Source organism: Formica exsecta, unplaced genomic scaffold (genome assembly GCF_003651465.1).
Source record: "Formica exsecta isolate Colony F162 unplaced genomic scaffold, ASM365146v1 scaffold37, whole genome shotgun sequence".
Taxonomy (NCBI): Eukaryota; Metazoa; Arthropoda; class Insecta; order Hymenoptera; family Formicidae; genus Formica; species Formica exsecta.
Window position 1 is genome coordinate 1,052,921 of NW_021850941.1, and position 17,156 is coordinate 1,070,076.

Below are 17,156 nucleotides of genomic sequence, written 5' to 3' on the forward strand. Positions count from 1 at the left end.
CGGCACGATGACGGCAACGACGACGCACTAATGTGCGTTCAACGCACAAATGCGCGTGCCACATATGAGCCATTGTGCGACTCGTGGCAATGCTGTACTGACACGCGACGCGAAAGACGCGAAAGCCGTCCGCGACACGATGACGGCACCGACGAGCTACTTCACTGCGCGGATGTCGTCGTGTGAATGATAACATAAGAAAGGAATTTGATGTTGATGGAGCGTCTCACCCCACTATAGTTCTTATTCAAGTGTCGCTGTATGAGTAATAACAAAATCATGATACGTAAACAATAGCGCGCCAATGTTTACGCCGCCAAGGCTGAATACCATGTTATCGAAAAGTCGTTGCCGAAATATTTTATGTACTATTATATTATATATATACGCGGAATATTAAAGTGTATAAAATATATTTTGAATTATGATTAATTATATTTATTAAACGATTGATGTATCGCGAAGTCTTGTGTTAATTACTTGATTTTGCGAATCGATTGTTTAATTGCTCGATCTTAATCCGAATCATATTTAGATGCTGTTAAAAGTCAAACGATAAAGCGTCGAAAATATATTTAATTTTAAATTTTATTTTTGAAGAAATAATTATTTCTTATCGTGGTAATGTATGTAAAAGATAAGTAGATATTAATCTTATCAAATTATTTTCTGATACTTGTCGCGATCGCGTTTAGGAAACGAATTTGATGGAGCGACTCGCCCCACTACAGTTCTATTCAAGTGTCTCCGTATAAATAATAACAAAGTCGTAACAATAGCGCGCTAACGTTTACGCTGCCAAGACCAAATACTAGTTAGATATTATCCTAACTCGCTGTCGAAATATTTTATGTACTATGAAATAGATATGCAAAATATTAAATTATATAAGTATTTTAAAATATAGATCAATTATTTATTAAACGATTAATGTATCACGGAACTTATCATTATATTAATTATCCGATTTTGCGATTCAACGGTTTAGCACATTCTTAATCCAAATTATATCTAGATCGAAAAATCAAATAATATAGCATCGCGGACAAAATATATTTGACTCTATGTGTTGTTAAAGAAATAATTATTGTTCGTAAAAAAACGCAACAAAACGATAATTTATAATTTGGTTTTTTATTATTTTAATTCTTATTTGATTAAATGAATAAATTATAAAATATGTGATTCGAGATCGCGATATATATATATATATATAGTTACATATTATTTATAAACGTTAATTAATTATTAATTATATTACAATACCAAATTGTAAAATCCTTTCCTAAATGGCTAAGGATCCACTTTAGATCGGGATTCCGAGGAATCCCCGAGCGCGCGATATCTCGAGAATTTCACCCGTGAAGTACTTCTCGAAGATCCGGAAAACGAAGAAGAAGCTCGGTCTCTCCCTGGAGACCAAAGAATTCTACGAAAGCAACGTCTGTTTACGTCACGCATATTTTTTCGGGCGTGCCAGTCGAGCGGGTCGATAAATTCAATTTACAATTCGGTGAAAGGCGACCCGCGCGTACAGAGAAAATGAAATTAAATCGATGAATCAAGATCTTTTTGTGAAAAAATTAACTCTCAACGTTTCTCGAATTCTGACCAATTCGCACGATTGCATTTTTCAATTATTTGCGATTATTCATCCGTATAATATAACGGAAATTGTTGCAAAAAATTTAAATGAGTTTTATAATCGAAGAACTGTTACGTGAAATTCTATAAATTGCATCTATATAAAACATCAGAACCATCGAATGTGCTTTCAAGTTCTATAACAAGTTTGAAATATATTTTTGCTTTATTTTATTTTCAATATTAAATAGTTTAACAATAAGGTCTGTTAAATTTCTTTGAGATAAAATTCAATTAATATTATTTAGTAAAATACAAGATTTTATTATATCTTTTTATAAAGACATTCTTTAATAATTCTTAAAATTTTTTAATGATAATTAATTAAATCGCTTTTCAATTGTGCCATTAAAATAACCAATATCTCTTTGGTTTTTATTCTGGTAATATAAGAATATACATTTCTTGCCGAAGAACACAATATGTCCAGAAATTACCGCGACGCACAATTGCAGTAATAACTGATGCGCTACAACCATCAAATCATTTTCCCAGATCGACGTATATGCAAATCACGAAGGAAATTATTTCGAGGATGTTTGCGGCCATCAGAACGGGGGAATTCTGACGACACGTATCTTTCTCGAATATCTAGGCTAAAAGTATGTTGATCGAGGATGTTCGTTCCGCGTCTGAGACGAGTATGAATAGCCAATGAAGGTCGGCCAGTGGAAACCAATTGAAAAGTGAATGTAGGAACCACGTTCAGTTTATCGTTGTTTGCCTCGGAAGGTTGATCAGGGAAGTGTCTTCTTAAACTGATCAAGGTATCCGAAAAAGAACGTTATTGATGTGCGACTTGCTTTACGTTAATTAATTGCTGGATCTCGTAGCTTTGTCTGTTTTTAGTGGCTGAGAATTTAAAGTACATCCTAAGAATTTGCAAGCAAATGTGCATGTATATGTATACAAATATGTATGTGACATATATAATACAATAGAATAATATAAAAATGGAAAGAAAGAAATAGAATTTAAAAAATATACTAATTATAAATGACAGGAATATAAATACAAATTTCTTCTCTTATTGCATTGATATATATATTTATAAAAATATAATTATTATCGATAGTTGTGTGTAGTGCACATGTTTTTGTTTTGATTATTTGACTAAATACAATAATAATTAAAAATATATTGAAATTAATAAGATAAAATATCAAGAACTTTTGCGTATATATATAGCGTTCTTCTACAGGAAGCGCATTGATCTTTACGTGTGCATAGATGCATTTACTTGCAACTCCTTAGCCAATGTACTCGATTAACGTAGTCATACGTCCCTAGAATGGGCGCATTAATATATGCATGTGTATGTCAAGAAGAACGGCGCATCGACGGTGATACGTGGAAAGTGAAAATAGATTGAATTTGAATACATTCGCTTTGCGAATAAATAATGTACTTGAGTGCTTTGCAACGAATTCGCGCAGTGCATCCGACAAAGCAGGTTAATAATTTTCGAAGGAATTTTACTTGTTGGCCGAAAATGTAAAACAAATTTTCTATTTCGCTCCCCGGCTTGGCACAGATTTTTATTAGAATACACAAATTTAAAATTAAACTTCTGCGAGACAAATAATATAAGAAAACAGTGTGTATGTAATTAAACATATTCTCTAAGCATATTAAATTTGATATAAATTTCTTTCAGATCGTTCAAAAGTTGATTCCATGCCTGAATGAATAATTAAAAAGACAATAATAAAGCATATATATTTTTAACTTTATTTTGCATTTAAAACTTTTTTTCTTTATCTTTAATCTTGATAAATCTTTTGCATTTGCAATTTTATCTTCTTTTATAACTTATTTTTGAAAAATATATTAGCAATGCAGATTTTCGATTAATAGCAATATTGTATGTCAAGACAGCTTGCTGGAATGTATTTTGAATATTGAACATTTGAATGCACACACAAGAATATTTAATTATACAATATTTAATGTATAAAAATAATTGCGTGTGCTGGGCTGGAATAATTTATTTAATAAATAATGTAATAATATAATTTATTTAATATATAAATAATTTATTTAATAATAATATATTAAAACAGTTAATATTTAGATTGCTTTCTTGTAAAGGAGTTACTGTCAAGCACTTTGCGTTTAAAAATATTTCTTTCTTTACCTTTCACCGCGACACAATGGCCATTCGGCGATATCTGATCTCGACCCGAATTCACGGTGACCTTACCAGAATTTCGTCAAACTCATGCACACCGATGCACGAGCGTACCATTTACAAGGACTTACACCAAAAGAGAACTCGGTTTGTCGGATGCCGATCTGGGTGTGACATTCTACCGTATAACCGATGCGCCGTAACTCTTTCCTCGAGAAATTCGAGTGGTACACGTGCTCGGGCGACATTCTCTGGCTTGCTGCTGGAAGCCCAGCATTACTCGATCTCTCGATCTCGCGCGTCCGCGCGCGCGCTCGTTAAGGACGTCGATCGATCGTCTCGAGAATTACATGAGGTCCTGTCCTCAGACGAGAAGATTCGGCGAAACAGGCTGGACCATTTGAACGATCTCGCGGTGACATCCAGGACGACATGGCCACAAAGATCGCATTTTTTCTACTATTGTCGGTTCTTTTCGTGGGATCGTTGCACGCTATTCCCGGTAGACTCAGTGGTATGTGGATTTGTTTTTTTTTTTCGATTGACGTAATCTGGTGTTGTTACAATTTCGCGGAGTGGAGTGTATGCCGTAAATGTGACGCGGTGTGATCTGCTTTCGACGGCTTGTTAATGATTTCCACGAGTGATTCTGCGCCATTATTGTTATCCAGGGAATAAAATAATCTCTCTATAATTTAACGATATAAAATTTATATTTCGCTTTATGCTTTTTAAAACGGTTAAACGTGAATACGGCAAAATGTTATTACAGTCATCCTGTATAATAGTAATATTTATTTATTAAAAATATCAACTCAAATTAGTTACTAAAAATAGTTACATCAACTTAAAACAGTTAAAAAATTTTAAACTCTTTTTAATTAATTTAAATAATACATTTTGTAGTTTTTTCATTATCTCTGCTCAAGCTATTTAATATAATTTTTTTAGGATTACATATTCCTGTATTTTCTTGAAGTAATCACTTATTAATGATAACATAGTTATTAAATTGCATAAATTGTTGAAAATGATGTCACCATTACCATAATGACACTGTAGCCCTTACCATATAATTACTATCTATAGTAATGCGTATCACCAGACTTTTAGTTCAATCTATAAAGCTGTTACACTGTCATTATTTTCACATTTCATCAGACCATGCTTACACATCCACTCTTTCAATTAACTTTTTTTTTCATTTTTTTTTCTCGGCGCTTTCACCGACACTAAAACTCATTTCTTCCATCATTTCTATAGCGCTTTCGATTAATTTCAAATAATCAACTTTTATTATTATATTAAACTTACAAATTTAAATTATATGTACATCGAGAATGATAATTTGCTTTCTTGCAAATTGCATTCTTCAAAATTATGCAATAATTATATAATATTTATAATTTTTTATATTTGTATCTATATGATTTCACAAAGTTTTATACATAATTTTTGTCTTCGCGAAAAGATCGAGCTTGTGATAAAATGAAAGCCCGTTGTACTTAATTTAAAATTGATGAAACATTTCGGTCGAAGGTAAAATAGAATTCAGGAACGTATCACACAACCTCATACATATACACACACACACATACACATGACTTTTCTCGCTGAATTTCCGCTTGAATCTTGAAAGTGGCCTCTTTGCTTAGATAGAATTCAGTCCAATTCTATCAGAGACCTTTTCGCTGACCGTGATCGTACAGTAAGTTTACTGACCTTGAGAGTACAATCATTGAGCAAGTATATCAATGATCTATGCGCCTCAAGAACATTCTTTTCCATTGATCTCACCTTCTCTTTTCACGTCATGATTTATGCAATAATCACAATCTGTGCATTTTCATAAATATTATTACACAATTTATCGTACTATTTCTGATGCAGATTTTTAATGCACTTGGATATTTTATATATATTAATTACTTATACTTTAAATTTATTTTATAAGATATAACTTTTATATTCACACTATTAGTTACACTGCATATTAATCCAAAAAGTAAATACCGATGCTTCTTTTTTATTAAATTAGATGTACTTTACTATGTTTTAAGATACAACCAAATTATACTGAAATAAAAAAAATGTTATTATAATTTAAGACAGAAAAAACAAAAAATTAAAGTTCAATGCTAACGAGTTACTCTTTTAAATATTAAATAACATTACTCTCTCTTTTCTCTCTTTACTCTCATATTTTATGATATATCAATTTAATAGCAATTTTTTTCAATAAAAATGCGAATGAAAATCAGTAGAAACTTCATCGCTCGACTAATGTATAATGTTTTCAAAATAATATATCTAGTATTTTTTTTTTTTTTTGTGAGTTAATAGCAAGTTTCATTGAGGCTGTTCTCGTGCCGCAAAAACATACTTGTTTCGTACAAACGTTTCTGCATCGGAATATAGTACAGGGCTAACAATAAAGGAGCTAGCAAACACAATGACGCTATTCTATCGAATTTCATAATCTTACGTGCCGGTGGTTACGCTCAACCGCCGGCGGTAGTCCGTTGCATTGCAATGCACACGATTTACTCCGCGGAGCGGAAGTGCATCAGGACACGAGTTACTCCCTCCACTCGTTCTGCGCGAGGCGTTGCACTTGTACGGAACTTGCATGCCGTTCTTTTTCTGTCTCCCTCTCTTTCTTTTACATACAGTAATATATATTCTTTATTCTTGAATCTTTCTTTATTGATTCTGGACTAATAACGTATATCTTAGAGCCTTATCTTGCACAAAAATCTTGCGAATTGCTACACGCCCGTCACGCTTGAAAAGATTAGTTTCCTAATAAGTCTAACTAGAAACCAGCGATATGATGGGAATTGTAAAATTATGATCGTATATATAAATTTTAAAGTTATACGCAGAAAAATAGTTGTATTTACGACTTGAGCATGTATAATAAGCGATTACAAAGAGAAAGAGAGAGATCAATCTCAAAAAGATATTTTTTCTATAAAAGATATTGTTCTAAGTTACAGCCAAAACAACAGACATACACATAATATGTAATTTTGTTATAAAACTTTTGTTAACAAAATTTATTGTAAAAAGAATTTTATTTTATTTTGCTTTCTTCTAGACAAGCTCTGAGAGAATTTACGCTTATTTAAAATAAACATCTCAATTTTGTCCCACTTTTATCACAAAGAATTTATATAAAATTTTACGTTGTCCTTTACACGAAATGAACATTTCTAATTATCGTTATAATTCGTAAAAGAAGATTTATTCATTTTTCTTGTTTCGCGGCGTTGTCTCTTGATAGCAATATTTCCTTGCTGGAACTTCAAGTTAACGACTTATATCCCGGCGTATTATCTTACGAAAGGCTCGCGTTTTTTATTACTAAGCCGTCACGCCTCAAGAAGTTTAATTTTTTAATGAGCAAAGTTGACAAGTTGAAAGCAACATTCTATTTCCGCTCAAAAATCATTAAAATTGCGAAAAATCTTTAGATAACGTTGCAGTTAAATTTATTCGTTATGCATAATATAATACACAGTATATATGTATTATTTTTTTTACATATAACTTGTTTAATGCTTGAACAACTATAAATATATAACTAACAAGTATAAATCTAGTCAGTACTGTCAATATATATTTATTTAGATCGTTCTTAAAAATTTTGAAACAATTATGTACGAAAGATTGTCTATGTTAAAAAGAAAATTATGCATATCTTTCTCTACAGATTTATCTATTTATTTAAAGAAATAAAAAAAATTAATATTAAAATAACATCCAATATAAAAGTAGCATCCAAATAAATTACATTATACAGAGAATTCTTTTTGCTATAGAAAAGATAATTATATATACATACAGAGAGCTCTTTTAGATAATTATAAAAAGTAAACTCCGATAGAAAACAGAAACTTTATCCGTGGCTAATCGCATTAACGGACGTTGCTGTTAACGAAACCGGTGCCGTTGGACGTTCAAACATCGCTTTTTTTGTTTGTTTTACCGCGCTGGAATTCCTAGAGATGGTGAGAGTATTACGCGGCATTTCCACAAGTGTACGTGCTTCTGATTGCGATTTCGAGAGAAAAGCTCGATCTTTGCTGCAACGCCGTCGACGTGCTCGGTTTGCGGCCGACCGCGGTAAAACAAAACCAAAATTAGATAACACCGTCCAACCGTACAGACCACTATTGCGAAATCGTCGCACTTTATGACACCTGTGAGAACGCAAACTTTCGCAGCGCATCTTGCGAAAATACGGATGCTGCAAAGCTTTCACGCAATTACGCGTTTACGTACAATTGCTGCTGATTCTGATCATATTTTTCAACGTTTAATACAATATTGCTTTTTAAATGTAAAATCACTTAAACTCGATGTATAATATATTTTTTACGAATTTTTGTGTTTATTCCTATTCCTTGATCACGTTGCTTTAAATATCAAACAAATTGCAAAGAAATAAAAATAAATTAATAAAATAAATTTCAAAATGCAATTAAAAATAATAGTTTTATGATCTATTATATGATCTATTATTTATCTAAAATTAACAGGATTTCTATTTTAAACTTTAATTTTAATTACAAAGATATTTTTAACACACATCACATATTAAAAAGCATAACAATAAATAATAAAATTTTTGAAATATTTTGCCTACTCGAAATTTTATTTTGAAAGAAATTGACTTTTTTCAGCAAAATTTGTTAAAGAATTTGTCTCGTAATATTATAATATATGTCAGAGTTTCTAGGACACTTCGTATGCATTATTTTGCTATCAAGAATTGGCATGTGCAACCATTCTGAAATTATTCTATCATTCTTTTCATGATTTGCGATCATCCCTCCCTCTCTTTCGTTTTTGCTAATCAAGCAGAGCGTATATCAAAGCGGATACTCCGCATCTATCAATTACTAGCAAACGTTTTGTGATAATATTATCCGGTCAGACAGATAATCTCGCAGCGGTGAATCCAACGTGAGAAAATACACCGCGCGGATTGCGTTATTGCATTTACAGGATTAATTACGAAACGAACGCACCTAAACGGTCCTGCGTTACGTTCAGCTGGCGCACTCATTATCTAATGGCGTACGTTGAATTTATCACAGTTTAATTACGCCATCAACAGTCGGCGCGCTTTGCCGCCATGAAATATGATTATACGTTTGACAATAGGATAACATAATCTGCTTCCGACCGCTTACAACTGCCGAAATGTGCTCTTAATGGCGCTGCTGCTGCGAGCGTCATCCTAGTCACGTGCTATTTTATAGATGCACAAGAATGGTGCAGCACGTTGTTGATGTTGCTCGCGCGTAAATATACGGATTGGAGAATTTCGAAAATTATCTTTCTTGAAAAAAAAAAAATATATATATACATATATATGCTTTTTTATTTTAATGCATATATATTATGAATAACTATTATTTATATTTACATTTATATATGTATATCGCTACATATTAATTTTAAAAGAAAAGATCGAAAAAATATTGCGACTTGATAATATTTACAAAAAATAGACATATTCTGCATATTTTACATATATTCTTGCAAGATATATGATAACTGTTACTTAAATTGTAAATTTATACAAAATCGTATGTTATTCAAATTTATGATATACTATATTATAAATCCTATCGTGTTCAAAATTTTTTTCAAACAGGTTTTCGTAACCATCTCTCTTTTAAATAGATGCAAAGTGATTTAATCAAGATATAATTGCATATAATGCTTTATTTGAAAATTATTAAATATTAATATGATAACAAGTTATTTTATTTTAACCATACACATATATTATATCTTTTGTTGTTGAAAATATCGTGTCTACAAATATCTATAAAACTAATGTCGCGCATGACCTTTTCGCTTAACATAAGTAATGAGAAGGAAAGGTTACTATGTAAGCAATAAATGCGAAAAAGGAATTGAAATGGATAAAGAATGCGGTGAAGAACGCCTGCTCACGTTTCGCCGCGCCTCTTTTCGATCAACTCGCCGTTCTGCATCGATTTCACGTGGCTATCCACGTGTTCTCGTCACGTCCGCTTACCATTTCGAACCCATCTCGCGATCTTTACGAGGGCGATTTCAACGTAGATGCACATAAACGTGCGTTTCGGAAGAAAGTGCATGACGAAATGCACTGCGCCAAAGACAGAATTGTCATCGCAACCTCTTATGATAGAAGAAGGAACATTCTCTAACAAACTTTGGCAAAAAATATGAGAAATAAATTTTTTTTTTTTAAATTACATTTAAATCATACAACTCTTATTATAATAAGAATTTACAAAATCTATTATCAAATTTTAAAAATTGATAGAAAGATAATAATGTATAATCAAATTGATATTTAAATAATAAGAAAATAATTTCTAATCTATAAATATAAACTCAACACTTTTCAACGTGATAGTTAAGCTACTGATAATTTTAAACTTTTTATGGGTACATTTATTTAGTTATAATTTTTATCTCAGGTCAGCTTATCTTTAAAGATGAGCACTTAAACAGCGGCACATAAAGACAGCCCTGAGTGAAATGAAACGTTAAAGTCCCATGAGACATTGGCGGCGATCGTAAAATGATATCGAATTTGTGACATAGGAAAGAAAGAAAAGAGGACGAAATGGCTGGGTTGCCGCATCGTTACCAAGCTTATCGAAGAAGCTCGTCTTGCAGGAATAAATTTCTGATGGATTAGATTTATGTATTTGATATGATACTATATTTATATCAAAAAGACAGAAAGTGAGAAAGCACAGAAAAATGCAGAACATCACGAGAATAAAATAATTGCCAAATTTTAAATAATGAAAATTAAATATTATTGTAAGAACTGATAAGCAAATCTAAATATTTTCTCATATATTACCCATATCTGAAATGAAATGCTATGGTCTCGCCTTCTCTCGCGCCACCGCAGATACATGTCATTCTGGCTCGACTCTTGACGGGCGTCAAGATCGTTAACCGAAGGTGTAACTGAACGATGTCAAGTTGGCGATGTAATTTCTCATTGCGCCACCCATGTCACCGAGGTTACGCCGAACGCGCGGTTACTCTCCTCGCGTCATTTATTACCGCACCCTGCGCAACAAAAAGAGTCCGTCGATAAAACTCAACGACGACGACGAAGCCGGGCTTCGAGCTTTTTCTGCGATGGAGTTTAATTAGCCCTGTAACGTCTGCGAAAGGTCAACCGCGTGCGACGGACGAGACGAAAGTGCCATTTCTACGCAAACACGTTGGAGAGAAAGTTTTCAACGAAGCTGATTGGCTTCATTTCTCTGTTGATGCGGTGGCTCTTCGCGTTGAGTAAAGTTAGAAAAGGAATCGAAGTTGCTTCTCTCTCTCTCTTTCTTCTTTCTCTTTCTCTATCTTTCTTTCTCTCAGATGATTGCATCGCTGCAGACTTTCTTCCGACACAATGTGCATTTCTCTCCTACCCCTTTTTCCATCTCCCGCCGTTGATGAAATTACGTAAACTCCATTTTCCGAGCACGCAAGTGCCGGAACGCTTGTCCTCTGGAGAAAGGAACCTCGTAAGGAAATATGGCGATGGGCGGAAACAGTAATAACGGAGCTCAGTACCTGGCTAAAGTATTCGGTGAAGGCATCAGGAGTACCATCCTGATGGCATTTTCAAGTAGTCGTTACATGCCGATGATGCTTCCTTCTTCTTCTTCTGTTTCTTATAGATTTATGCCGACGTAAGCCAAGTTTCAGAATCTGATTTATATTTATTGTGCAAAGGATCAAAGTCTCTTTGTTAAATTACGCTGAAGAGCAATTGTTGTTTTACATTTCGGATTTAGAAAGCATTTTAATCCTGCTCATTTAAAATTAAGTCTATTCTTTCCTAAATAAACATGTACTTTTTAAAAATATTTTATATCTAATAATCTAAAAATTAAGAGTTATTATTTACTTAAAAATATTATTTGTTACAAATAATAATTAAATGTTGTATTATAAAGTGAAAATAATAACATTGCTTTTGCAAATCTAGTTGTTGCATCAGCAGCGGTTATTATATTACTTGTATTTCCTCACGGAAATATTTTGTTTTTTCGTTGTATTTGCATTTCTTCAGTAGAAACTTGCGGCTGTCAGATTAAATTTTCCACTTCATAATTCTCTTCGAACATACACATTCATATAATTTAAACAATAATTTAGATAAATAGCTGGATAAATATTACTTGGTTTTTGCTAAAATTTGCTAATTGGATTATTTAATAACAGCTTTTTTATAATCACACACACACTGTTCTTTAATAAAGAATATACAAAAAATATGTATAAAAAAATTCTGTAATTATATATACACACACATACACACACACACGATTCTTTTATACAATTACAATTATAATGTTGCATAATTGTTTCCTTTAATATTCCATTTAATATTATATTTTCTTAATTTATTACTCATGTTTATATTACATATAGTATTACTTATAATTACGTAACGATGTATATGTATGATGTTAACAATTATCTTATTAAATTATAATGAATAATCAATAGGAAATCGCGCGCGCGCGCACACACACGCACACACACACAATCTACAGGCAATCGTGAATAGATATGAATAATAATCATGACATTCAAAAACAAATCACGAGTTTCAAAGTAGATCATAAATAAAATCGGAATTTATTCAGCGTCATGTGTCAGCGACGCAATCGTCTTCTTCACTTGTTTTCCGCAAAAAATTACGCTTGTCACAAGGAGAAAGAGAAAGAAAGAAAGAAATTCCATCAAAATCCGAAATTCTCTTGTTCATACCAATTGCACGCTCAACGAGTCTACGAAGCACGCTGAAGTCGCATCCGCTTTTCCGCATTGCGATTCTGCGAGTCAATTTCAACCGGTGGCAGCCATTTCCATTCCTGAAAACCTGCCTCTTCCATTTGGCGGAAACGATTTGCTCGAGAACCCCATTGCTTTCCCTTTTTCTCTATATATTCCTACGCCCCGCGGTCTCCAAATTCGGAAGGATTCTACTGTATCGGATCGATCCTACGCGGCCATTTCGACGGTGTGCGAGTATAGTCTATGATATATGTCATGTATAATAAGAGTTGGGAGTCAAGTGAATGTACTGAAAGCCCCACACTTTCACAGTCTCAAAGATCTTCTTGCTATTGAAGCCCCGATATATCTTGCGAAATATTGTATTATTTGAAAAGATGTCCTTTTTCTTTTAGAAAAAATCCACTTTCATTTTGCAAAGAATTTTTTACAAAGATGTTAGAATACTGTTACTTTTTTTTCTTTTTTGATTGGCTTAATGACATTGAGAACAATATTTTTTAATTTAATTGTGACTAATATGTTATTGATATTGGTTTAATACTTTGCTACTTATAGAAAGATATGCAGAAAGAACGTTGGTATTGGCATCGTATTTTCGGAGATATTATATTGTGTTTTGCTATTGTGTGTGTCTGTGTATTGACAGCGCTAGAGTGACAATGTAGTCGCGTGTCGATAGGTAGAACCGTTCGCTTTGATCACTCTATCAGTATGCATTGCGCCATAATAGACATTTACGTAACATGGCTCGCGTGATTGTGCCTACCATGTGGTATATGTATGTTCGTCATCTTCGGCAAAATCTTCTTTAGCAAATTACAAATGCTAAACGTGATCCACGTCGTGCTGGCGGCTAGCTTTTCGAAAGCGTGTCAAGGATACGCTCAACGAAGGTCAGTCACTCTCGTGAAGTTTAGTCGGTCATTCGACTGGCTGACTATTAAATTGCTCGCCTACTCTGTTCGAGTAAAAGTGACAGGCCGATTAGAGGTACCGTTACAATCTTTAATATCGTCAGAATTGCATGGGTAACCATTTCTCAATGTAATCAGATGAGACATCTCATCAGCTACATCTTTATAAAGCACATATATTTAATATGTGTGTGTATATGTGTATGTGATGTCATATTTAAAGAGATTAATACATAAATAAAATTAGAAAATTTACATATATTTTGCATTTGTATTTTATATTTACGATAATAATCCATAGGTATAAAAGTTGCATTTGCTGTAGAATTTTTGAACGTAACACTCTTTGTTTTTCTAAATATGAAACAAGCATAACGGCACGCTCGACATGATACATCGCGACGGGTATTAAGCTCAATAATGGCCGCTGGCGGATTTGTACATTCGAGCAACGGATTTAGCAGAGTGCGTTGTGAATGCGTGCATTGTGGAACAAACAATGGCGTGGACGGTGTCACCTAAATCCCTCGAATTCTGGCAAGCTTTTTATATTGCCGGGGAGGACATCTCTTAATTACGTCATATATATTTTTTCTCGCATCGTTCTAAAAACATAGCAACCTTTATCGTTATTACAGTAGATTACCTATTACTGCATTTTATGATGGATAATACGCTCTATTTTATCTCAATTTTATTTTAATCTTTTCTCTCGCGCAAATAAAGTTTTATATAAAATTTTTAATAAACAAATCTTTTTAAGTAAAAAAATAAGAGACTTTATTATTTTATGACGATGTAATTAAGAATTGCTATTCTCATTAATTTTGCATACAGAAAGTATCATAAAAACGTTGCACATTATCATCGAGATCGAGAAATTAAATTATAATAGTATCAAAACTCGAATAATGAAAATTGTGGTAATCCGAGGTCCGTTAATGGTTCCCCTAATAGAAGTAATTTATTTTTTCTTTTACTATTTTGTAATCTATGCGATGAGAAGCGATGTTGTGGAACCGAAAAAGTGGAACAGGGAGCAAAAGTCGGAGGTGTCCATTAAGAAGTCCGCTGAATATTAACGTGACGAAATCTTTTCTGACGCCTCGGCGGCGCGGAGATTAACCAGGCGATTATTAAAATATGCAGTACGTCAGTCTAATTAGTCTGGCGACGAAACTAAGAAGGCGTTCCTACTTTGTTGGCCTTACTCGTCATCTTTTCCGGTTTTACAAAAGTCACGGACTTTGCCACAATGCAATTTTGCCATATTGCTTCGCTTAATTTACACCAACAAATTGAGTTGGTAGAATACTTTTTTATCGCTGCTTTTAATAAATTTACTTTTAACGCGGACTTTAATATCGAGAAATTTTTTTGACAGAGATTTCAATATTTGAGAAGATGATAGTTTAAGAACAATAACATTTTGCTGATTAAGTATTATTCAAATTACAGCAACGATTAAAAAAATATATATATATGGATAATTTAAAAGTTTTTTATTGTTGGGATATACAAGAAAGGATCTCAGGATTTAGAAATGGGATATATAGATATTGCAAAGAGAAACAAGCAAAAATAAAAATTTATTATGTCAAGTTAGTCTAGACAAAAACAAACAGAATTGTTGCCAAAATTTTACATCGCGCTATGCTGGGCGAAACGTGCTACGAGATTCGCGATTTACGCAACCACGTATTAACATTATAACTCAGCCTTACGGCTTTACTGCGGAGCAAGCGCGCGTGAGATTATTATGCTGCGATATTATACACATCGGTGGCAAAGATTTCCGTGATTTGCATTCTTGTGACATAATATCACCATCTATGCTGCTTAGATGCAATTCAAGGAACCTATCTGCAGCTGCGGTTTCGCGATCGATCTTCATTACTATACTTATCGCCGCCTATCATTGTTACATAAAACAAATATTGTTCTAGAGATTTTACTTCGACCCATCTTTCTCGCGGCAGTCAAGTTGCGAGATGTAACTTTCGAATGGAATTGTATCGAGAAATGCGTGAGCTGGTGAAAGCGGTCGCCATCACGTTGAAACGCACCGTTTGTATCCTCGCAACTTGTACTTGTGATTAAGATTACTAGAATACTTAAAATTCAATTCTCTCGCGTAGTATATGCGGGTTTGGAATTTTATCGTCAGATATATTTTACTCAATTGTATTTTTATTGAATTATACAGCTTGTTTCATTTCCTTATGAATACGATATGTTGATAAGTTTTATAGAATTAATTCATATATGTTAAGAAATATAACAGAGTCTGTGTCATCTGAAAGAAAATATTAAAATTTATAAATACTATAGAATAAACTTGCGCTCTCTCTCTTCCTTAATATTTGAGTTTTTTCTTACTTCAAAATGTTCGATAATTTTTATAACTTACAGACAAATTAATTTGTATTGAAATATTTTAAATTATCATATTATATAATAAAATTTATTTATATAAAAATATATATACACATGTAAGTTTTATATTTATTTAGTGTAAACTTTATTTTAATGCGACCATATTGCAACAGCCTTATTGCGACATGTGATATAAATCGTGTGCACAGTGTGCACAAATGTCCATACTTTCCCAGAGAAGTACGAATACTTTCCACATCGTAGCATGTTGTAACAATCTTTTTTTTTCTCATTAAATTAAAACAAAACTAGTTCGTCTCTCAATTGGAATTTGTTTTTTATACATTTACAAATGGATACTCAGTATTTTCATCGTCACTTTAACATTGACAATATTTTGCATGAATGCACAAACGACCGTATGTATACATACGTGATCTCTTCCGCATTGCGTAATTGCAATTGGCAAAGTCCTCGGTTGCCTGAGTGCAATCGCCGCATTTTTCTAGTACACACATGGTCGGAGAAACTCATTATACCACCGATTAAAAAGACATTAACGACAATCGGAAAAAAAATTATGGGGTTTTGAGCCATCTGATTCTTTCGGTAATTACGATTTTTTCTGTATTTGCGAGTTTGATTGACGTGGCCTAATTCTGGTGAAGTGAATTAATTCCATTATTGCAAAATGAATATTGTATGTATTATACTAGACAAATATTAATCTTTTAACCTTTGAGTTCAAAAAATTGCAGTAATTTTTAAGTTATTTGCAGAAAAAAACAAGCATGATGTGATTACTTACGCAATACAAGCGAATAAATTTCTCTTTATTGGCTTGCAAAAAAATACATCTCGTCGGTTTGTTCTTGGCGGTGGGTAGATATCTATGAGAAAGAGCCAATATATTTCAAGAGATTTTTGAAGTAGGCGCATTTTTTGGAGTAGGATGATAATAAATCGCAAGAGATGATGAGTTTATGTTTATGGATATAAATAAAATTATGTATAGAAAACTGACAAGTTGTGAAATGCATGATAAATTGAGGTCTTTGTATTACGATATTATCAGTTTAATAATTACAATCAGAAAATAAATTACAATTAGAAGTTAAACATAAATAATATCAAAACTCACGAAGTTATTAATTCGGAATGTCATTCAATTTTTAATTATTACCATAAGAAAATATAAGATTATATTTTTTGTTATAAAGTTTAGAAACTTATAAATTCATAAAAAATTATAT

The 17,156-nt window shown here is 32.6% G+C and overlaps 1 protein-coding gene across 1 annotated transcript in view; it reads left to right on the forward strand.

Annotated features, from left to right (window-relative positions):
- The first annotated feature begins 2,382 nt into the window (after window positions 1-2,382).
- LOC115239275 overlaps window positions 2,383-17,156 on the forward strand; it is a 20,295-nt gene continuing 5,521 nt past the window's right edge. The window contains exons 1-2 of the mRNA XM_029813720.1: window positions 2,383-2,411; window positions 4,144-4,289. Coding sequence (XP_029669580.1) covers window positions 4,208-4,289 — 82 coding nt within the window. The 5' untranslated portion in view covers window positions 2,383-2,411; window positions 4,144-4,207. The remainder of the gene's footprint in view (window positions 2,412-4,143; window positions 4,290-17,156) is intronic.